The sequence below is a fragment of the Monopterus albus genome, unplaced genomic scaffold (assembly GCF_001952655.1).
Source record: "Monopterus albus unplaced genomic scaffold, M_albus_1.0 scaffold410.1, whole genome shotgun sequence".
Taxonomy (NCBI): domain Eukaryota; kingdom Metazoa; phylum Chordata; class Actinopteri; order Synbranchiformes; family Synbranchidae; genus Monopterus; species Monopterus albus.
In genome coordinates this window covers 82,058-106,119 of record NW_018128290.1, presented here as the reverse complement: position 1 = coordinate 106,119, position 24,062 = coordinate 82,058, and the positions used below count along the sequence as shown (strand labels likewise).

General features: G+C 42.2%; 1 protein-coding gene across 1 annotated transcript; it reads right to left on the bottom strand.

Moving 5' to 3' along the window:
• Positions 1 to 21,866, bottom strand: ano7 (anoctamin 7). The gene is made up of 24 exons (XM_020586481.1): positions 21,479 to 21,866; positions 20,184 to 20,289; positions 19,503 to 19,560; positions 18,137 to 18,243; positions 17,721 to 17,828; positions 15,485 to 15,621; positions 15,269 to 15,326; positions 12,703 to 12,813; positions 12,331 to 12,496; positions 12,080 to 12,170; positions 10,870 to 10,966; positions 10,398 to 10,541; positions 9,810 to 9,947; positions 9,207 to 9,305; positions 8,939 to 9,041; positions 6,702 to 6,813; positions 5,922 to 5,976; positions 5,488 to 5,585; positions 4,520 to 4,686; positions 4,218 to 4,423; positions 3,979 to 4,124; positions 3,776 to 3,866; positions 3,031 to 3,150; positions 1 to 2,865 (listed from the first exon to the last, which is right to left on the bottom strand). Exons 2-24 carry the CDS (start codon positions 20,271 to 20,273, stop codon positions 2,713 to 2,715), a joined length of 2,655 nt encoding a protein of 884 aa, XP_020442137.1. The 5' UTR covers positions 20,274 to 20,289; positions 21,479 to 21,866; the 3' UTR covers positions 1 to 2,712.
• Between the last annotated feature and the right edge of the window lie 2,196 nt (positions 21,867 to 24,062).

Genomic DNA, 24,062 nt, shown 5'->3' with positions numbered 1-24,062 from the left:
GTTTATTTGCTTCCTTAAGGAAGAACACTGTACATGCACATTGAAAACTACTGCACAGGAGTCAGATTCCTTCTGTGTTCAACACACCTGGCCAGTAAAGCGTATTCTGATTCTGATATTAGTATATTTATATTCTATAATCTTCTGTCTGTCCCCATTGTTTGGATAGACATGAGGAAGAAAGCCTTCATGTTTTCTGCCCCAGCCACTTGGGATAGTTTGCAAAGGAAAGTCGCATAGTATTTATCAAGTTTAGACAAAACAAAAATCAACAGCAAACTCTATCATGGCAGTTAGTGTTTTATATATTTTCTCTACCAATATCTCTATACAAGGACAATAATATATTAAAAACACATGTCAGATTCATAGAAAATAAACAGATCTGACTGAGTATCACTGTGAAGGATTTCCTGCCGCCCTAGTCACTTAGTGCATCTGTAGAGCTTTGGGATCTCTTTAGGGCTTTTTGAAGGGCTCATATAGGTCCTGTAGAGGTCTATATGAGAGGGTCTCATTTACTTCTCTTGTATGACTACTTTATGCTCTGTTGTTTTATGGGTCTCATACAGCTTTTTGAAGTCAGCTAAATCAAGAATCCAGTATCCAGACCCTGCTGAGCTCTTGAGATCGTGCAGTACGTGTAGATATCTCTTGGCCCTTGTAAAGCTTCTGTTTAGTTTGAGAGAAGTTGTGGAAAATGTCTCACCATTATGGTAAGATCTTTCCTCTTACAGGGTGCTTTGTAAGGATGTCGAAAAATTTAGCACTTGTAGATTCTGTATAGTCTAGTAGCTCTTGAGGAGATCTAGGCTATTGCAAATTTCTTTACTGACATGCAAGATTTCAACCCAGCTCTTGTATTCTAGATGTCTAGCAGATATCTTGTCGGGTGTGTCGACACAATCCATTAGATCGATAAGATCTCTTTTGAGTTCTACACGACCTCTACTAGACATCTACAGGGTGGGCCACGGAAAAGTAACCCACCCCCAAAACAATTCACTTGCTCGTTCATACTATTGCCAGAGGCAGGCTACTTTCCCGTGGCTCGCCTTGTACAAGATCTACTACTGTGCTAAATGCATAGAGGTCCAACATGATGTCTGTAAGATCAACAGTCATGACAATCACTTTTATTAGTACCCCAATGGTGGTGCTGTCCATGCTCTGACCATTGGGAGCAACTTGGGGTTCAGTGCCTTGCCCAAAGACACTTCAACATGTGGACTGGGGAGAACGGGAATTGAACTGCTGACCTGGAAAATGACTGCTCTACTTCCTGAGCCACAGCTCCTGCACAGACTTCTGTGTGACCTTGAAATAATACAAGAATTCTAACAAAGCTGGGAAGGATGTGAAGCACTCAACTCAGTCCTTATAGAGCTGAATGATGACCCAGAAATTATCAGGGCATTCTGATGTAGAATTTAAAAATTAAAGCCCCCTAAAATGTCACATGGGCACCATATTAATTCTAAATTCAGATTGCTATTAAAGGTTACATATTATGCAAAATTCACTTTTAGAGCATTTTCTGACATTCACATGGATCTCTGGTGTGTAGAGACACACAAAACGTGAGAAACGAGAAGTCCCTGTCTGTTTTGCTTTTTCCACTTTTGTAAAAAGCCCCTGATCAAGCATGCTGTTCAGATTTGTCTCTCTTTATGACATGATATGAAATGATGCAGCAATTCATGTCATAGATTCTCCTCCCACTCAGATCCATTTTGGTTATTGCAACAGTCAGTGAGTCTAACTCACATCCTTATGCTTTAAGTGTTGCTATTTTAAAATATTTTACTGCTTGTTTATGAAGTTAGCCTGTTTAACCTAGCCACATTAGCTGCAATGTAATAATGTGGCTAACAGTAGCTTGTATTACAGGCCGAACAGCAGAAACAGGTTAAGTGTTCGGGTTAGTAATACTGATGAACAGTCAGAATGTACCAGAGAATTTGTGTGAAACCTTTTTAGCCACATTTCCTGTGAGTAGTGGGTTGGATGGTGGTAACTTTGTTTATCTAGCATTGTTATAACAGCATTAAATTTCATGTAAACAACATGGTTCTCTCTTAGACAACACTGCCCAGGTGTGACATAAGAGTGGGGTGACAGTAGTTGATTTTTACTCTTGAGATTGCTGGTGAATTGAGACATTAGGCATTGATATCATACTTTTTAGCTCAAAGAACCATTGATAAGTTTCATGCGAGTCAAAAACTGTACATGTCTCAAATGTTCCTATATCACATTACACTCTGCTGCAGTGTTGAGCTGTAGTATCCCTGTATACACTGTACTCACTGAACAGTGTAACACAAGACCTTTTTGTTTTCAAGGGGCTGCAGCTTACCAAACTACAGTTTGTAATTCTACCTTCTAACAGTACATCATTCCTGATCCTCTAACAGGAATATGTATGCATATTGGCCACCTCAACTCGCATCAATTCATGTGGATCAATTAATTCAACTGAGCTCCAGAATTACAACTCATAGTTCTTATAGATCTGACAATGTACGTCTAGATTTACATTGACGTAGGTCTTGCAAAGTTCTCCTCAGACCTTAAAGGTCACAGTTCTTGTAGATCTCCCAGTGGTTTTTAGAGCGGTCAGTGAGATTGATCAAAAACAGAAGCTCAGTCATGTAGATGTGGACACTGAGGTAAAGGATGACATGCAGCAGAGGGCATGTGTGCTTCATCTCAGCAGCTTCCTGGTGTGTCGGTTTCCTCAGGGATCTCCTCCAGATTTGATGGGGGGGAGTTGCTCTGTGAGGGTGAGGGTCTAGATCCACGCCATCGTATGCTGCTAGAAGGGGACTCCATATCATCAGGAATTATGGTATTCATCAAAGACTGGAAGCACAAAACACAACAATGCAACTTTAACTGTGTGTGCTAAAGGAACTGTACAGAAATACAACAAGATACAGTTGACATTACATCAAAGTACAACAACATAAAACAGACAAAAATATGTGTCAGTTGAAAATCTGTCAACTTTGATTCATTTTGGTGTACCTGGTTCTCAGCCAGTGCCTGTTTAGCCATGTAGCGCTCCCTCTTCATCTTCACCTCCACCTCCTCTGGGATGTCAGGAACCATCATGTTGATCAGAAATCCAATGAGGAAGACCACATGCTGAGGAAGAAAGCCAGGACAAGCCTTCATCAAGTCACAGCAGAGCCTCACCAGAACACAAACCTGCTACTTTGTTCCCTTACAATAATTAGGCTAGCAGCAGTGGTGGATGAAGGATTCAGGTCCTTTACTAGAGAAGTACTAATACCACATTGTAAAAATACTCCACTACAAGTCAAAGTCCTGTTGCTTAAAGCTGCATCAACTCAGATTTCCCCCACAGTTTGATAAACCCCAGGTTCAGTGGGACAGGACATGGTGTCGTTCCCCCCCATCCGACCTTTAGCCTGTGGGAGTCTAAAGGTCTGAACCAGCAGCTGCCACAGTGAAGAGGTGGCGTCTTTAGCACAGAGACAGTGGGACAAAGAAAGAGCAACAACCAGGGTTAACATGGGTTTGGCTGTTTGACATGGAGAGGGTTAAAAGCAGCCAGAGGACTCAGACTGGATTCAGATGCAGCATTCTTTTAGGAGTAATTGGAGATTTGTGTAATGTTAGTGCTTTGTGTCACATCAGCAGTAACCAGCGCATGCTGCTGGACTGACACATTTACTGTTAGCTAGCTAACGCTACTAACTTTATACATTTGAGGGGTTTTCTTTAAGTGAACAAAGGAGACACTGACCTCAAAGATGATGATGAAACTCAGTTGTATGGCAAGGAGGTGATAGTACTCTGGCAGATATTCACCATTTTTATCCCTGAATCCCAGATACCTACAGAGAACAACAAACAAGAATTAACAGACCAGAGATTTATGTCCGTGTTCTACTTCTCAGCAACACTGGCAACATCAGCGGCACATACCCCTGCAGTGATGCTGCCTACCTGCAGGTGGTGTTCTGGTGTTCCTGGCTGTAGCTGTGGGGCGATGTTGCCAGAGTGAAGTTGATAAAGCCGGTCAGTGTGCTGTCTCTGGTATAGCGATAATACAGACGAGGTACAATGGACGAGGTGAATGCTATGAGGAATGCCTAAAACACAGGTTGGAAAAGTTCAGATTGTCAGGCAGCTCTTTGAGGAACGGGCCCTCACAAAGACAGACCTACAGGATCTCAGAGTCTTACGTTGCTGAGGACAGCCGTGTGGGTGATGAACTGCAGGATGGAGAACCAGATGCCAATGTCTTGACCTCGCTCCGCCACAGGGCGGCGATATTCAGTCACAAACTTCTGAGCATCCAATCGCATCTCAACCCAGTTATTAATGAGAGCGAAGAGAGGAGCAAGAGGACACGCCGCCACAAAGATGGTGATGAAACCAAACTGAATCACTGAGGAGAATGAGGGGGATTTACAGGGACCAAACACAAACACCACACATCCCCCCAGCCCCAGAGGTTTAAATCAACCAATGGGACTTGACTCACCCATCTCCAGGTACTCGCTGAACAGTCCCTCGCATTCTAGCAGCTGGTAGTCTGCCTCCCAGGGAGAGACCCCTTCCTCCTGCTGCTCCTCCATATGAGCCTCCTTGACTTCATCCTCCTTCAGCCGAGTATTCATCTTCCTCCTCTGCCACCACGACTTCAGCTTCCTGTTGAATACTGAGCCTTCAGTTCAGTTCAGAAGAGCTGAAATGCACTAATGTTTTACTGTATGAGTCTACATGGTTTTGTATTATCTTGTTCAGAAAAGTTCTCATCTTGTCCCTAAATTAGTATATTGTACTCAGTGGTTGGTATCTTGTTGTCAGACATTATCCAAAGTTTCAATCCCATTCTCACAAATTCTGCCTTGTTCTCTCATGTTATTATCTTGGTCTAAATAAGTGTCTCTTTCTCACAAATTATTCTCGGAACTTGTTTCTCTTGAGATATTACTGACATTATCATTATCTCTCACAAGTTATATTTTCATCCTCTCATATGATTATGTCATGGACACAAGTTGGTATCTTGAGGTCCTGTTATTGTCACAGAATACTGTGGTATCTTGAGGTCCTGTTATTGTCACGGTTTATTTATTTGCACAGGTGATTGATCTGTTCACAGAATACTACCTGCTCCCATACCCAAGTACATACATTGGTGCAGACAACAAAATGACGGAATGACAACATTGACCGGAAGTTTGAACTGGTGACCAGGTGCTTCTCCCAGTGTCTGTGACAATTCTGTGATATTATCTTCTCACAAGTTATTGTGTTTGGATGCATTATCTTGTTCCTGCATCTTATCTCATTTTCACAAGTTACCATCTCTTGTCAGAATTTATCACATTGTGTGCACATGACAATAATGTCTTATTGTACTGGTACTTGTGAGGGGCTTCTGTTCACCTGAGGTATCTTGTTCCCGCTCAGTATTTGTGTGTTATATGTGTGTTTGTTATTTACGGGACAGCGAACTCCTGGATGTTACCGATCAGCTGTTTTCCCACCATGATGACCAGCATCTCCTGAGCCAGTTCAATAAGGCACCCGCCTGCTCCACACTGTCACACACAGTCAGGAATATGAGGGGTTTGTTTTTGTTAGTTTATGTTGTTGTTGCATAATTTCACCAAAAAATAAATATAAATAATAAAACGATCCATTAGCAGATGAAATCAGCCTGTTGGACGCGAGCAACACGCATCAATGTACAGAACATGCATTTGTGTAATTTAGAAATCAGGTCATTCTTTTACTTCATCATTAATTTATGACATGATTTTCTGGGTAACAGCAATGACTAAGGGTTTTGATCTTTTTTTTGTTTATTTTGGGAGAAATCGACCCTCTAAATAATTTTATAGCAATTCCCATCAGTAGCACATAGTGACACTCACGTCTTCATTGCGAACCCCAAACAGAGTGCTGTAGTTTCCAGGGTAACCAACAAACCTGAATAGACACACAAACAGCTGTTAAATTTCACTATTGAAACATTGAAAAAAATGACCCTATTCCTCTGACTGTCATATGTGTATCCTGTTGTTACAGCTCTTCTTCAAAGCAGTATAATGCTTTTATGTCTGTAGCCATCTATCAGATGGAAATTACCATGTCAAATCTTCATCTTACACACAGATCATCCTGTTGAGCTCTTCTGAAACTCTGACATCTCCGCTAGAACCTAAAGTAAACGTCTGTACATACAAAGTTTGGTATAACTGACCCATATGTTTAACTGGTTTTTAGCTGTCCTCCATCCATCCACCAGATGCCTCAGTGTTTCCCAGCTCACCTGGTTCACCACACCCACTCTGTCTCCTTTTCCCTTTTTCCTCATCAGCTCCCTCAGTAGTTACACAAACCCATTTCCCAATGATCCTTGGTGTGTCTCTTATGTTGTTATACTTTGGACTCTGGCTCTTACCATCTACCTGTTACCTGCCTGTGAGACCAAGTCATCTTTACCTATATTGCCTGTCCGCCTTTTATCCCTATTCAGAAACCATGACACAAATGCATACAAGGCAGAAGAAAGAAGCAAAAAAGACAGGATGAAAAGAAGAAAAAATAAGGAAGAAAGATAAAATAAATATCAATTTGGTATTATGTAATTAAAACAGGCCTCTGCAGATGAACACAAGAGGCCTGTTCCGATTGGCCGCAGCAGCCCTCACCTGCCTTTGAAGAAGGCGATGTAAATTGGAGACGAGTAGAAGTTGATGAACTCGAAGATGAAAACTTTGAGGATGAACATATCTTCATATTTGGTCTGTGTGCGATGCATCTCTGACAGAAACCCAGAGAGAAGTGTTCAGCATCATTTGACAGCCACCTGCCACCTGATACACCTACACATCCAAATACAGTCCTGCCATAACATCTGTCTCATGAAGTTCTTGATGTTTTAGTCTTTCATTAAATGATCGCACGTATCACAGAGGCGTCAATTTGTGAAGTTGGGTGAATACCAATCGAGTGAGCTGGATATTGTGTGTGGAGTGCCTCAGGGTTCTGTTTTGGGACCTAAATTATTTATATTATACATTAGTGATATATGCAAGGTTTCTGATTTAGTGAAAGTGGTTTTGTTTGCTGATGACACTACCATATGGGCATCGGGTGAAAACCTACAGCAACTCTCTGGACTGGTTTCACAGGAACTTGAGAAGATAAAGAAATGGTGTGATAGTAATATAGTATCTCTGAATTTGGATCAAACTAAATTCATGGTATTTGAGAATTGCAGATTAGACAATGAATTTCAACTGAATATTGGGGGAGCTAATATAGAACGAGTACATGAAATTAAATTTCTAGGTGTCATAGTTGATGACAAATTCTCCTGGAAATCTCATATCAGATATGTTCAGCACAAAATAGCAAAAAATATATTGATATTGGCAAGGGTTAGATATATTTTGGATGGGAAAGCATTACGCATTTTGTATTCTTCATTGATTTTACCATACTTAGAGTATGGCGTTGAAAACTGGGGAAACACATACAAAAGCTCACTTCAACCATTGTATATATTACAAAAAAGAGTGATAAGAATTGTGCATAAGATGGGGTACAGGGATCACACCAATGGAGCTTTTATCCAGTCTAAATTGTTAAAATGTTTTGATTTAGTGGGATATAAGACTGCTGTGTTTATGTATAAAGCCAGGAACAATTTATTACCTGGTGGAATTCAAAAACTATTTAATGAAAGGGAAGGGGGATACAATTTAAGGGGTCAGTTAAATTTAAAAATTAATGCTGTACGTACAACCAAAAAAAAGATTTTGTATTTCCATAAGTGGGGTAAAACTATGGAATAATTTAAGTGTGGACATAAAAAATAGTAATAGAATTGATGAGTTTAAACGTAAATATAAAGGTATGTGTCAATCAAGATATATGCGAGAACAGGCTCAATGATTAATTACATGGACAGTTGTGGGTGTGGTGTATATTTTGTAATGTTAACACTGTTATATTCTTTTTTAGTATAATATGTGTGTGTGTAGAAGTGAATCATTTATTGCTTGCAAACCAATGATGGTAAGATGATGTCATGGGGTAGGACTGGATAAGTCTGACTTCTTCCTACTCCATTCAAGCATGTACTAGGTATAAGCAAATTGATATTGGATTGTGTGTAAAAATGTTTGTTGTTATATCAACTGTTGTATATGCTTGAAAGAATAAATCAAATCAAATCACTTCAGCTGTACTGTAGGTTATTATTGAGGTCTTTGAGTTAAATTCCGACAAAGTGACCAAAAATTGAAACAATGCCTGAAAACAACATTCATAAAAATAGAAGTGTTTTTGGTTAATTTCAGGTTGTACGGAAGAGTATTAGGGCCACTGCATACATTTTTTTAAAATTCTGAAAATAAAGTCAGAATTCAAAGTCTGACTTTATTCTCAGAATTCTGAGATTAAAGTCAGAAGTCTGACTTTAAAGTCAGAATTTAAAAAGAAATGTATGCAGTGGCCCTAATACTCTTCCGTAGAATTCTGAGATTAAAGTCAGAATTCTGAGAATAAAGTCAGAATTAAAAAAAAAAAAAAATTATGCAGTGGCCCTAATACTCTTCCGTACAGGTTGTCTGTTGGTAACTTTTACTAATAATTAGGTTGCCTAATGAGCTTGTTAAATGTATATAAACTGCCAGAATTTTTAAAAACCTGTAGGTTAAACAGCCCCCAAAACTCACATAAAACCCAAAAACACTGAATTAAATTTGTCAACAAAATGATCACAGAACGAACAAGACAAAGTGTGTTATAAGTTCAGTTTGTCACAAACCATATTATCTGGTGTAATCTGTTTAAATAACACATTCACTAAAACATGACAGAAACGTCTTAAAAGGCTAAAACTGCAGATGAGGAGTGTGGGGATGAAGGTGTGACTCACCCCAGCGGGTAAGGACACGTGCCAGTGCAGTGTAAACTCTGGACAACATGAGGATGACCAGCAGATTCAACAGTGATCCTGTAAAACTGGCTATCTTATCAGCCTGCACACAAAGCACAGTTTTTATATCAGGTAGATATAGAAACAGTAAGAGAAATGTGAAACCAGAAACCTGGAGTCCCTCAGGGAAGTATCCCAGAGTCTCTAATATTTCTATTAAACCTTTCAAACATGTAAATGAACACTGAAGTTGTTTTGCTGTACTCACAGAGAAGATGTAGAATCTTTTTTTAGACTTGAAGATGATGATGCTGAGGATGGTGCGATACAGAATGACGCCCATGAGGAATATCAACACCACAGCAATCTGCAAAAAGGAAGGTCAACTTAACTGCTATTTCCCAAACACAACCTGTACACATACAGTATGTTGCTTATGTCCCTCATAAATGATTTTAAACCTTTCTCCCTGTCCTGTCACAGACTGATTACTTAACAGGATTAGCGGACATGTGCCCAAAGAGGCAAAGGGCCTCCAGACCGGAGCCTCTGTATGTCTGCCAACATTTCTTGTTTGAAAGCCAATCAGATGTCCACAAAGAGACACTAAATGACCACAAATAAAGCAAAACAACCACAGAGATGCAAAATTACTACAGTACATCCAAAGGATGCAAATGGACCACAAAGGGACAGAAATGACCACAAACAGATGCAGAACAACTACTATAAGGTGCAAAAATGAAACAAACAACACACAGAGTCAGGTAATAGTTTCTCTCTGTAACATCACAATCAGTTGACACAAATCAACCTTGTTGCTGTCACCCCTCAGGAAGTCACAGGTTTACAGGTCAGAGGTCAGACTCACCATGGTGATGATGGCCATGCAGCCAGACAAAATTCTCTTTAATCGTTTGTTTTCAGGAAAGTAAGGTTCTTCTTCCCCGGTCACTGGGTTCCTTATGGTCAGTGGCGCCATAGCTGTGAACTCTGGACGAGGCCGCTCCTGTGGAGGGTTAGTCACTGTTAATAGGAGACATTTCACACTGCTCCACCAGCTTCTCGCTGCACAGAATAACGTGTTCGAGCTGTTTGTTGGAAACAGATGGCTTCCCATGTTCCCTGAGGAGGAAACCTGGGGTTAATAGCTGGTGGACAACAGTGGAGGTCTATGGCACAGAGCGATGAGCTGGACCAGGGTCTGGACTCACACACATTATGGTGAGGACACCACATTCACTGGTGCTGCTGGTCTCTGGACGGGGTTGGTGGTGAATGACACAAACACACAAAATCACCTCACCATTTAATGGTCTTAAGCTTTACTTACTTGGGCCCTGCTGAAGCTGAGTAAGTTGTGGGATACAACTGAAAGCTTATAAAACAGCTAAGTTTAGAATTTTTATAACAGTTTCAAATATTTAAAATACTGTTGTTGTTGTTGTGCAGCAGGTACCTCTATCTCCTCAAAGTCGTAGCAGTCCCAGCGGTGAGACAGAACTGCACAGCTTCTCTTCCAGTACTCCAGGAAGGTGACAGCCCACAGAGACATGAAGACACTGAGAAACAATGTCCCTCCATTATCAAACAGGAGACCCACCTACACAGAGAGAAACAGGTGCTCTGTTTGGTGTTCAGCATTTAGCAGATTGAAATCATCTGCAGGTTGGTGAGACCGGGAGGCGGACGGAGACACCGAAAAGCAGACGGAGAGACCGGCAGGCGGACAGAGAGACCAAAACGGAAAAGCAGACGGAGAGACTGGCAGGCGGACGGAGAGACCGGCAGGCGGACGGAGACACTGGCAGGCGGACAGAGAGACCAAAAAGCAGACGGAGAGACCGGCAGGCGGACAGAGAGACCGGGAGGCGGACGGAGACACTGAAAAGCAGACGGAGAGACCGGCAGGCGGACAGAGAGACCGGTACCTTGTAGGGGACACAGATGCTGGAGTAGTTCCAATAGGAGCAGATGTTGCAGAGAGGACACATGATGAAGGTGTTTCCACTGTCACACACCTCCTTCCTACACACAGGCACACAAACACAGGCCACCAACAAGTCACGAAGTGTTTAACTCGTGATGTCATGCAGATCATTAAATTATACAGAATACCACAGGTAATCAGGAGGACTGCTGTTGTTTGAAGTTCTGGAGCACACATGCACATGTGCATGGTAAAGTTGTGGCTTGTTTCAATAGCCATGTATACACTTTTCCTGCTGTGGCAAGTCTACATTCTTTAAAGTCAGTCAACTGCCCACTGGAGCATGGCGTCCAAACCCAACCTGGATTCGACATCTTACATTATATAATATCTGAACCTGGCACGAACCCTATGCAGTTGAGCTTGTACCATGTTTTGCATCTTCAGATTAAACAAAGCAAACATTTGAGTGCTCCAGCTCTCTAGCCAAAGGTTTGACCTCTGTGTCTGAACCCAGCAGGTCCCTTCAGGCCTGGTTTGGGTATCCACACTCTACTGCCTACACGATCAAATGTTAGACCGACTTTATTCTCCATTGTGGCGAAATAACAATGTGAATTGGTGGCCATTTGTCAGAGGGTGAATGATACAGCCTTATTCATGTCAATGAAAGACCGTAACACTGATATACTATGACAGGACCAGTAACACACTGGCTACTTTTCACTGCTGGAGCCCGCACTGCTTTCCCATTTGTATCAATTAGCATTAGCTAGCAAGGCTACTACAGCTACTGGCCACTTTTAAGGTGGAATGTTTACTAGCATGTTACTTAATGTGAGTTAACATTGTGAATCAATCACCACACCGTAAACTTCAAAAACAGAACTCAGGCCATTCCATTTGTTCTACTGGTTCTCTTGCAGGACACTGATGACCGGATGTTCAAGCACTCAAAAAATGTAACATTATAAATTTCAACCGGATTCTGAAAATATATTTTTCCCTCTCTTGGGAAAAAGTGGCAGGGTTTAGTTCTGGTGTGCTCTGGCAGCACCACATCGATGGTCATCACATGATTGCAGTCTGTGTTTTTGTACAAAGTGGCCAGCCGAAGACCACTGACACAAAAGGTGATCATCGACTGAAGGCTGCTGGTCTGATCAGTTACAACATGCTGACTTTACAGTTGTCACAGACTTTATACTTACGCTGGAACATCAGTGGCCACGAGCCAGAACCCAACCAGGAAGATCACGGTCCCAACGACAGATGCAGGTAACAGCCAGCAAGTGTATAAACCTATAGTCAGACACAGTTACTACGGAAACCTCCGGTCAGACACAGTTACTATGGAAACCTCCGGTCAGACACAGTTACTATGGAAACCTCCAGTCAGACACAGTGTTGAAACAGTTAAGAATGAGGCAGTAGTAGTTAACAGTGTTGTTGCTATAGTTACCGAGCCAGGCAAAGTAAAGTGCTATCTTCTCTCCAAAGTACTCCCTGATGTGATCCAGAGGTTGGTAGCGCCTCCAACAGGACCACTGGGCCCAATACACATACAGGATCTGTCTCAAACCTAAAGACTCAGGGGGAAATGGCGGAGTGGGTGGCTGATAGCCACCCTGCAAACAAGAATATGAAAGCAGAATGAGGTGAATGTTCAGTTTGGATACCAAAAGCCTTGATATGGTCACTCAGTGCAAAGACAGTGTGGATGTTAGCAGATGGTCTGGTTATCACACCCTGCACCTGCATGTAGGTCTGCATGAAAACAGGAGTGAGGGTTTGTTGGTGGTGCAGACCAGAGGTTCTGGGGTTAGGAGCTCACCTCATGCAACGGATAGGCAGCAGTGAAGACATTCTCACTCAGCAATCGGTTGATTCCTACCTCCCCCTTGTCCACCGAACCATACGGGGTCCTGGCCAGAATCTCATACACCTGCAGAGACACTTGGCAAACTGAAACAAGCACACTTCTAGGACTCATTAAAGGTTTCTTTTCATGGTGCTTATGAAAAAAATGAAATGTTGGGCTCACAGGCTTTGAATGAGCTAAGATTTCCCTGCTTCCTGTCTTTGTGCTGTGCTAGGCGGACCACTTCCTGGACCTGTCTCAGAGAAGAAACTGGCTACTGTCACTTACTAAATGTGGGACTGCTCCTTTAAATGCCTATCAGGTTTACTAGGGGACGCTGCCCTGAAGGACTCTGTCAGATGGTTCCAGTCTCCCTGAGATGTCCCACTGGGCTGAACCACAGCTCCGTCCTCACCCTCATCATCCTCACTATTTAGATGAAGATTTGATAATGTTGCCTTTTACTCATTTGATTTTCAGTTTTAAAATTGTTTTAATGAACAATTACTAGACACATTTTTGTCTAAATTAAGTTTGTTAAATAAAGTGATGATTTAAACAAATAACATCTGATCATGGTAGTTTTATATACAAAGGGTATTTAATGTAGTATTATTACTGCAATTTCAATGACAACCTCAGTAAAAAGTACAACATTTTTCTCTGAAATGTGCTGAAGTTCTAGTCCAAAGTAGCAGAACATGGAAATACTCAAGTAAAGTACTGTACCTCAGAACTGCACATAATTACAGAACTAAGTAGTTCCCAGCACTGCTTTGGAGGGGCCGACCCCCGAGTCGGGAACCACTGAACTAAACCATGCGACTGCAGGGACAGCAGGTAAAAGCATCTCCAACAGTGAAGCTTTGTTGATTCAGGATCAATAATCTGATCAGAGAGAATCACAATACTTTTACTGTAATACTTAATTTAGTAGTGGAACATAAATAAGTACCCAGTTACAAATTTGAGGTACTATTACTTTGCTTATTTCCATTTTCTGCAACTTTATAATTTTACTCCACTCCATCTTAGAGAAAATATTGTACTTTTTCCTGCACTACTTCTGTCTGACAGCTGTAGTTACTTTTCAGGTTACAATTTTTATTATCCTTCCTGCTCTTCGTAGTACATGCAGTACTTAAAATTGTTCCAGTCTTTAACAACAGGAGCAAAGGTCCAGTTCATACAACAGTAATATTAATACAAAAACATCATATACCGTTTTCCTGCACAATGGGGACTTTTGCCTGCAATACCTTAGATACATTTTGCTGACAATATTTACTTTACTTAAGCAGGATATAAATGTAGGACTTCTACTACTTGTGGTGGAGGACTTTCACTGTGTGGTACTGCTACTTTTATTTAAGTATAGGGCCTGAGTACTTCTTCCACCAATGTGCACACTGTACTGCCCCTTTCATAAATCACTGAATGATTCACGTCCTTATCTGAGAAGCTGTGTGTGTGTGTTTGCTTTTGAGGATATGTGTTTGTAGATGGTGTTTGAAAAGGAGGTGTCACCGCCTAAAGCATCGGCTGACTGAAACATCCTGGTATCTGGGACAGCAGAGGGTTTATGTCAACCAATCAGAGGAGCCTGTGTGGACTACACAGACCAGGACCCGGACCTCATGATGTGACTTCTGCGGGTCACGCTGATGCCAGTTTAGTGACAGGACATTTCCAAACACATCTGATTTTAAAATAGTGTATTAGTCTCACTGTGTGATTCTTAAAGCAAGGGGACAGACACTGAATTCATGTCCCCAGAACTTGTTTGTTAAGTGAGATTGTTAGATCATTAAAACTTAAGATGTTTGGTTCATGTGTCATGATTTTATTGTGGCAAACCAAAATAAATAAACAAAATAAAAAATGTAAGGACTGAAGAAGCTTCTCGCAGCAGAGTAAATGGTCTTATATAGCACCTTTCTATGCACTCAAACTGCTTCATGCTATTTATTTCCTGTTCACACATGGGTGATGTCACCAGGAGCAACTTGGGGTTTGGTGTCTTGCTCGAGGACACTTCGACATGTGGACTGGAGAAGCCCTACGTTTAGGAGACAACCCACTCTACCTCCTAAACTATAACTGCCTCCAAAGACAGGTCAAACATTTTCAAAAAACAGCACAAAAAGTGTCATAACATGGACACACTCAACTAAAGTACAAGTACCTCAAAGCTGAACTTAACTGCAGTATATAAATAAATGTACTTATGGTATTTTCCACCCTGGCTTTAATGGCAGGTGGTTAAAAAACCCCTCATTTCCAAATGTGGAACCTTTGTTCACGTCACATGTGAAGGGTCACATTTCCAAGTGGCAACAGCCGATCTGTCAAACTCTAGTTTTACTACCAAGTCTGTATTATCAGGTATCTCTAAATAGCTCAGCTGACTGACACACTGAACCAGTGGGCCAGGTGAGCAGTGGCTGTTCGTCTGCAGGATGCCTGGATTCACCACACCACATGTTTTCTTAAAGATGTAGAAGTAAACTGGTAGTGTCCACACCGGTTCTGAACTCACCACTTGGTGTCTCTGAGTCATCTTGAAGAACGTGTCTTTGTTGTCACTGCCCAGAAACCTACAGACAGAAACAGGGCAAACAGCTCACAGCTGGAAACCAGACTGAATCAGACCAGGAAATGAAGAGAGAGAAGAGAAGTGACATGCAACAAAGATCCCCAGCTGGATACAAACATGGTCAGTGTGTCAGACCACTAGGACAGTGCATCTCTGAACCTTTGCAGCTTGTTGGTCCTGAACTGACAGGTGTAGTAATCAGGTGGGGGGTTGGGGACATCCTGGGACAGAGGGCTGTGGAGGGACAGCTGGGACAGGATCTGCTCAGACCAGTTGATGACTGGAGTGGTGACCACCTGCAGGAGGACAGAAGGTGCACTGTGATGAGACCAGCACAGGGAGGACGAGTTTGAGTGGGGGACAGAGGGACCAGTCTTCATGTCCACCCACTCAGAGTTTACCTTTGATCAGAGTCTTTGGCCCCATCCTCATCCCAGCTGCATTTTCCTCCCAGTGCATCAGACCTGGTGTGTCCACAGCAGTGTGAACAGACCAGCTGTCCTCAGACCAGATCTGGGCCACCTGCGTATGTGCCCCTAGACCCGATTCCTCTCCGACCTCTGACTGTGTGAGCGCTGTCAGAACGGTCAGATCAGAATCCATGTGGTCGTTTTAACATCTCCTCCTCTGCACACACGGCCTGTCATCATCATTTGGCGTCGGCCCCTCACAGACTGGTAACAATAAACATGGAGGAGAGTGACGACAGTGACTGGGTCAGTGGAGAGACCAGGATGTTTCACATGTGGTGGACGTTTATGGAGAAGCTTCTGATCAGGACAAACTGGGAGGAACAGTTGGGCGATGGCGTAAATTTTAAGAACTTCTCACTAAAGCACTACATGCACTGCAGCTGTTATGACAAACTGGACCATAAGTTGTTAAAATTTACATCATCAACAAACTAGAAAATGTGGAGTTTGTTCAACTATCATGAAACTTCATGAAACATGAAATTTCTTGTTTCTCATAGAACCCAGGGTTAACTTATAACATTGTGTGTGTCAAGTATGTGACAATGAACGCGATGAGATAGTGGAGGGAACATTACTACTGTATCAATATCACTGGGAAAACTGCATTCCTTTGTATAATTATCTTGTGTTACTGCAGATACACCTGCTGCGCTACCAAAACTATTTCCAGCTCACAAAGTAGAGAGAGAAGTTGGTTAATGGAGCTTTAAAGGGACTTTTTCCTCCCCACTGTGGCCAAGTGCTGCTGAAGGGGGATTTGTTGGGTTTTCTCTCTCTCTAATACTGTCAGGTTAGGGTTAGGGTTACCTGACTATGGAAAGAACCCTGAGATGATTGTTGTTGTGAATCGGTACAAATAAAACTGAAATTGAAAGTTTAATACATAAAAAATCCAATGGGTTTGCAGCAGTGTTTTAGGCCTTGGAGGCTGTGTTCACCAGCTTCTGTTCCTTCGACCTTCACTACAGATACGTGATGTTCAGCACAGTGTCCAGGCGCCTGGTGAAGAGACATTTAGGGACAAAGGAGACGATGTGTGACAAAGTGGGTGAGAACACTCCACTTGTCCCTAGGCTAAGTCATGTATGTTTCCTAATGCCTTAATCTGTGTGTTAAATGTTTTATTGTATTTACTAGGTTCATCACTTCCTCATTTCGTACGCTCTCTGATGTCATCAAGGATGTCATAGGGTTGATTGGTACCAGGAGCTACTTAATCAGCTGAGGTGGAGCAGCTCGTAGTATGGCAGTCTAAGTGTAGTGGTGTGCACGTGCCTGTAAGTTGCGTTGAGTTTTCTTCAGTTATGTGAAGTTAAACCATTTAGTTTGTTTAGTGATTTAAAATATTTGTGACTCGACTCATGAACTGTTTATTTATATATATATATATATATATATATATATATATATATATATACACATACATACATCTCAGCTGCTTTTAAACTTCCTGTAGTACTTGATGCTGTTTTATCAGTCATGGAACAACAAGCCAATCACAAAGCAGCAGCTGCCAGGTGATGCTCTGCCTGTGCCTTTCATTTTTTCTACTTATTGTCTCTTTGGTGTTTGTATATCAACACATTTTGATGATAAGCTTATCTGACTTTTAAACCTTAGAACACTGTGGAACAGAGGAAATCCATCAGAGTGCCCTCGGGTGCTTTGTGATGTCACAGGGGCACTGTACACCTTGTGACATCAGTGAGTGCAACACCTATAGAAAAACTCACTGCTCTCCATCTTCATTGGGAAACATCTGTCAACATGGATACCAACAGATTCGCGTCTCTGCTTACCCTGTGGCTTTTTCTGAACCATGAGGAGACTTTGAGGAAAACCAGACTTAACACCTGATGAAACAAGTAGACTGAACTTTAGTGTCTGTGTCCTCTGAGGAGGAGGAGGAGGAGCTTCACCTGCAGAGGGACTCTCAGACTGATCTCCTCAGCGAAATAGCAGAGGACACTCCAAGGAGCACTAAGCAGGGCAAAACAAATCTTCTTCTTTGCCTGGAGAACTTCCTTCTGTAGAGACAAACATGCACTCATCAGTACTTTTATGTGCAGCACAACATTTTCAGAATTAGTCTGCAACTCTTCAGCGTCCACTGATCACACTGCTTGTGGAGTCCCTCAGGGGTTCATTCTGAGTACTTTCTTTTTCTCTCTTTATATGCTCCAGCTGAGTCACATGATGCATTTTGACACAGAGCTCTGTAGGAGACTACAAAGTTTTGAATGCAGGTGTTTAATTTCTCTGCCACAGGTCAGTTCTCACCTGTTTGACTTCACATGACTGGACCTGTGTCTGCAGCTGTGTTGGTTTTGCTCACCTGTTCATGCAGCAGTCCAGAGAGTGTCAGTCTGTTCAGAAACTCCTCCCTCTTCACCAGGTGGGCAGGGGTAACACTCATACCCTCCTCCCACACCAAGACGAAGTCTGCCCAATAGGAGCACAGTATTCAAACCATTCTGCTATTGGCTGTTCTGGGGTGATGTTAGTGTTTCATCAGATGGACTTCAGACTGAGCAAGGAGATAAAATCATCCTAACTTAACACCTTTTGTTCACTTTTTAAAACAAACTGAGCATTAAAACTCATTTAATATAGTGTTGTAGGTTCGTATATAATGGCAGATCTGTGCAAGCGGCACACAGCAACCATGTAGACCTACATATCTTGTGTAACAAAGTCTTTGCTGATCTGACATCTTTGGTAACAGCAGTATAAATATAAGTACAAGAAGGGAGGTAAACAAAGTGAATGTTTTTGAATGTGCATGATGAACCAAGCTAATGTTTACCAGTCAATCACGTTAGACCAGTACTGCTCCAACTACTGCTGTAACGCTGGCACATTAATCACTTAGGCTGGTGTCCACATGAACACATAGTAAGGCTGTGGCACGTGCAGGGAATACTACTGAACCGTGTGCACATACGGCACCTTGGTCAGGTCGGCATCACATGTGATCTGTTCATTTGTGCGCAAAGTAAAAATGTACCCTTTTAAGAAATTACCGGTTTAAATTTTAAACCTGTTATGTCAGCAGTATTTCTACACTGTAGTACTACTTCATTTATTTAAGCAAAGGATCTGAGTACTTCGTCCACTGCTGACTGTGCTACTGTTCAAACTGTTGCTGTTGTCAGCCTAATTGTGACTAATTTGTCTTGTTCATTAGACCTCGTCTTCGCACCACTCACTGCCATCTGTTCATGGGGGCTGCTGATTGTTAGATGTTGGATTTACGTGAGACTTACACTGTTACTTTCAATATATTTATGAAAACATTCTGATGAGAAGAAAAGGGAAAACTGCTCCTGTCACAGGCCCAGATGTTAGAAGCTGTTCACAATGTATGTTAGGAACATCCTCAAGGGGGTTTGTTGGGTTTTTCCTCTAGATATTACTAATAGTAAGGTCTAGACCTTATGCTGGAAAGTGTCCTGAGATGACTTCTGAATCCTCCTTCCCCACCAATACCTAAACAGCACTGACAGATGTTCTACTCCACTCAGGTGTATCCATCTCTCACAAGGAATCTGACTCTCCACTTGACCTTTTACTCTTGTGTCAGACTCTCTGCAGCGGTCTCTCCTGGTCAGGTGTCTTCAAGGTCAAACGGTGACTCCCCAGTCACCTGCTTGTTCCCTCAGAATATCCAGACCCAGCACCACAACCTGTGTTTTACTCACCGACTCGAGTCGCTCCATCACTGAACATATTCCTGTTGCTAGGCTGAACTGCTGCATTCTGGGAAATAATAAACAGAGTAAAACATTTCAGTTCCACGTTCACCTGTCAGACTTCTTCAGAATCAAACTCCTTGTGCATGTTCTCATTCACGCATTCCAGCCATTTATATTCATCCATTTGTGATTTAATATCACGAAAAAGTTGTGGCCCTGACAAAGAACAGCAGAACATGATGCCAACTCCTTCATAAGTAAGTTTTATTTTGCAGATCTGACACTTCCTGTGGTTTCATGTCTCCATTGTTCTTAATGACACCAAAGACAAACAGGGTGATTAGAGGAAAAACGGAGCCAACATCGACCACTCTGACTTTGGCACACATTTCCCGTTCCCTGCTGCAGCCACAGTCGAACAGTGAGTTTCAGTAAAAATGAGCTCATGCCAGAATGTCACTGTGATTTTAACTGTCCATGGAGCCTTGCTAACAGTTTTCACCCATTTGCAGCCTCTATGCTAAATTAGGCTAAACGCATCCTGAAGTCTTTGAAGCTTTCAGGGAACACGAGGTTTGTTTAGTTTCATTACAACATACTCATAAGCTGTTGTGTGTTCTGCTGTGACAAACTAGGACTTCAACCGTTTCCAGTCATCAGTCAGTCTCACACACAGTCAGCTGGTACCATGGAGATGCTGCCGTAGTTGTTCTCTGGGTTTGTTTCCATGCCGATGAGCGTGGCATTGTCCTCTCTCTGCTCCCCTCTTCTCCTCATCCTCTCTCACCTCCTCCTGCAGATCCACAGACATATCGTGTATGTTTACGCAGAGTACAGGCACATTCACATGGCACCGTGCACCACCAAAGCACGGCCACAAGCTTCTTGTCCCCGAGTCTCTGTGCCAAAACGTTGTGCTTACATTGTGACCGTTTCTAAATACATTTCTGCTTAATCATATTCTCCCAAAATAACCACCGGAGTGTAAACGGTGAGAACCTGAGCATTACCGTGGTGCTGGGACTCAGTTAAATATCACAAAGCTGCTTTTTAAAAAGTCCCTCTCCACTCCGAAATATTTACTAGCTGTCCTGTTTCCTGGTCACATGCAGTTTGAGATTACAGGGAAGTTCAAGATGAACAGGCGTGATTGATGCCATTACAGATATTTTGCATTGTAATCCCAATTACAGATACAAAGGGTCAGAACGTCCAGCACATGCCCTGGGAATGTGCGGCATGGAGCAAAATAAACAATATTCAGACACTCACAGGTCCAGAATTCTTCTGTGAACCCAGAAAAAGACTGACGTGCTTGAAAGCATTTGTATCGATTTCAAAGATTTTGTGGAAAAACACAGCTGATAGTCTGTTTTTAAAAGAAAAATTTTAAATGTCCTGAAGTAGTTTTTGCCTTTTTGATAGAGAAAATGCAGAAAGAGAGAAAGGCAAAAGGTGCAACAAAGGTCTGCAGCTGGAATCAAACTAGGGTCACTGGTGCACAAAAACCTGGGGCCGGTTACAGCAGATCAAGAATCTGAGCTACAGATCGACTGTAAACACTAAATGCTGTGTAGTAGCTGGTTAGGTTTGTGCTAAACTCTCCACTCTCCACTTTGAAAATGTAAACAGAATTAGCTATGAATAAGCTGGAGTTCACTGACATATACTTATACTGTGAAGTACTTTCCATCCTGCTGGGATCAATAGAGTCTGATGGTTCTACTGGGTTTGGTTTGATTCATCTGATTCTGAGAAGGAACTGAAGTTATCAGGTACATGTAGTGCAGTAAAAAGTACACAGGGAGTCACAGTATGAAGCAGCAGGACATGGAAGCACTAAAGCAAGTACTTCAAACTGCAGCCAAGTACAGTAATCGAGTAGCCCAGATGTACGCAATCACTTACCACCGGCAGTTTCTTCAGGGCTGATGTCAAAGTGATTTCAGCTGACGCGCGGTGCTTCCTGCGGTCGGACTCACCTGTGCTCAGGTAAACCTCCGGATCGGACCAGTGCAGCTGCTGCCCGTCACTGGGTGCATCCCAGTTCGCCACTTCGCCTGTATGATGTTCGATCCTTGCTCGAAAAGGAAGTCGTTCCGGTTCTGAGGAGCCTGGAGTCCGCCCTTCATTTAACTCATCAGGCTGAAACAGCTGTTATTAGAAGCCTTATCATAAGGTCACGGGAGCTTTACTGTAAGAACAACAGACCCAGCCCGAGTATTGACATAAACACTGAGTTTATATTAGTGGGCACGTCAGACATCGTGGCTCCGCACACACAACTTCTACTTTCATCAGAAACCGTGCACAATCCGTTTCCTTTTAGAATTTGCATCTAGAGGCGCATGTTCGTGGAGACACGGTAATAATTTTCTCAAGTAGCCCACTGCACTCCATGTATTCCTGTGTTCTATCACTTGTGCTCCACTACAGATCAGAGGGAAATATTGATGCATTACATTTATCACTAATGTTGCAGATGGTGGCACTAATGTTGTACTTCAAGGTACTTAATACTGCATCTTCATTTATTAGTTGAATATGTGTTGTCTTAAAGAGCCCGTGGCGCTTTTCCTTGTTTTCTGACTTATCTGAGCATTCGTCTCTGGTCGTCCCATGGGGAAGGTACAAAAAGTGGGGTGATCGTTCTTTTGCCGGACACAAGCTGTGGAATACCCTGCCTCCTGAGCTTTGGTCTATAACAGTCTAAATTAAAGGGACACCTATTCACACTGGCTTTCGGCACTTAATTTATAGCAGTGGCGCTACAGGTGCCTACAGGCTTTCTGGTGTTATATTCTGTTTGTACTTTGACTCTTATTGTACAGGAGTCTTATAGTTGCTTACAGACCGTGGTTTTAAATTTGTGTAATTTTAACTTTTCCTTTTTGTCTTAACATGTTTTTATTTTTATACATTTTGTTGTGAAGCACTTTGAGCACCCTTGGATGTTGTAAAGCGCTTTTTAAACAAATTGAATCATCAAACAGTGAATCATCATCTTAGACGTGACCTACAGCTCAATAAATGAGGTGTAACTATGTTCTAGTATTTCTACACAGAAGCAACTGGGTTAAACACATCTGGCTGGTGAGACTTTTTTCCCCTAACAAAGTATTACGTGATAGTTTAAGGACTTCCTTGAACGGTCATCATCTCCAGCCCGTTGCGTTCACGTGAACTTGCCAGACGCCCACTGGTGCCATTGTAAAAGAGTTGTTTGGACTGCGCCTGGTTTTGTGGACTCATTTTCCCTCCTGCTGCTGTGACCAGAGGATGTGGACAAAAATACAGGGCCTGAGGTTACTGCATGTCGGGGAATGTTCCTGCACAGGGACTTGTTGTTTTACCTGACCAGGTCTAACCTACAAGCAGCCAGCCTGTGACACTCATCAACAGAACAGTGATGTTGTCGGGAGACAAAAGTACACATGTAAATACAATCTCCCACACAGAGACTGACATACAGCGTGTAATGTTGTCACAATGCAGACTTTAATATTTGACTATTCAGCTTGTGGTTCAGTTGGAGTCCAGGAGAACAGGCTGAGAGCGCCACCTGCTGTCAGAATCAGGCACTCACTGAACAATAGCACCAAGGCATAACAGGTAATGGAGGCTGTGCCATCTTTAAACCCATGTTCATGCTTGAGAGTGATGAGCATTTGTGATCCAGCCTGAAACAGATTTGTGTTTCTGTGTTTGTATCATGGGCCCAGGGTCTGATGTCAGATGAGGTCATGTGTGGTTACCTGACCAGGAACTGAAAAAAACTTAGAAAAAAAAAAGCAACTGGACTTAGATTTCTAGGTTGAAAAGGTTCTGTATTTAACAAAATACATTTTGGACTTTAACGAAAGCCACAGGAGCAAAAAAAGTCTTTAAATTTAAGACGTTCCTTTTTGATAAAGCTTATAGTTAGGGCTGGATCAGGTGACCCTGAGCCTTCCCTTAGTTATGCTGCTACAGGCCTAGGCTGCTGGGGGGCCCCATGATGCTCTGAGTTTCTTTGCATCTCTGACGAGCAGTCACCAGCCACATTGACCTGATCAGTGTTTGATTGTGCTCAAGGGGGATTTGTTGGGTTTTCCCTATGTAATAATATTGATAACAGTAAGGTCTAGACCTTAGTTTGTAAAGTGTCCTGAGATGACTTTTGTTGTGATTTGGCTATACAAATAAAATTTGATTTGATAAATGTAGTTATGAATGTTCATTTTGGCTCCTGAAGGCCCCAAAGAGACCTTGGAGAATAATGTGACTTTACACTGTAAAAATAAGACTTGATTTGACTGAAATCAGGATGTTCAACAGGGCTTGCTCCAATCAGACCTTAAAATCAAGGACTTAAAAAAAAAATCAAGAATTTAAAAACAATTCTACTATTCAAGGCATTTCCGCATACTTTAAGGTAGCTTTCCAAATTCAGATGGATCCCCCATCTATTTTTTTAGATACAGTTTAAGGCCGGTCCTCACTGTAGCGGGCACCAATGTCACGAATCAACACTGAACAGTGTGGTTTCCATGACAACAGCAGCAGGATGTTAGCAGCTACAGTGAA

What these genes read in the sequence shown, in the direction of transcription:
- ano7 (XM_020586481.1), bottom strand. Translation starts at nt 20,273, where the DNA reads ATGAGGAGAAGAGGGGAGCAGAGAGAGGACAATGCCACGCTCATCGGC. An exon ending in GCATCTGTGTCCCCTACAAG is followed by an intron (nt 10,542 to 10,869) that starts GTACCGGTCTCT and finishes CTCTCTGTGTAG; the next exon opens with GTGGGTCTCCTGTTTGATAA. An exon ending in TTGGGGTTCGCAATGAAGAC is followed by an intron (nt 5,586 to 5,921) that starts GTGAGTGTCACT and finishes TGTGTGTGACAG; the next exon opens with TGTGGAGCAGGCGGGTGCCT.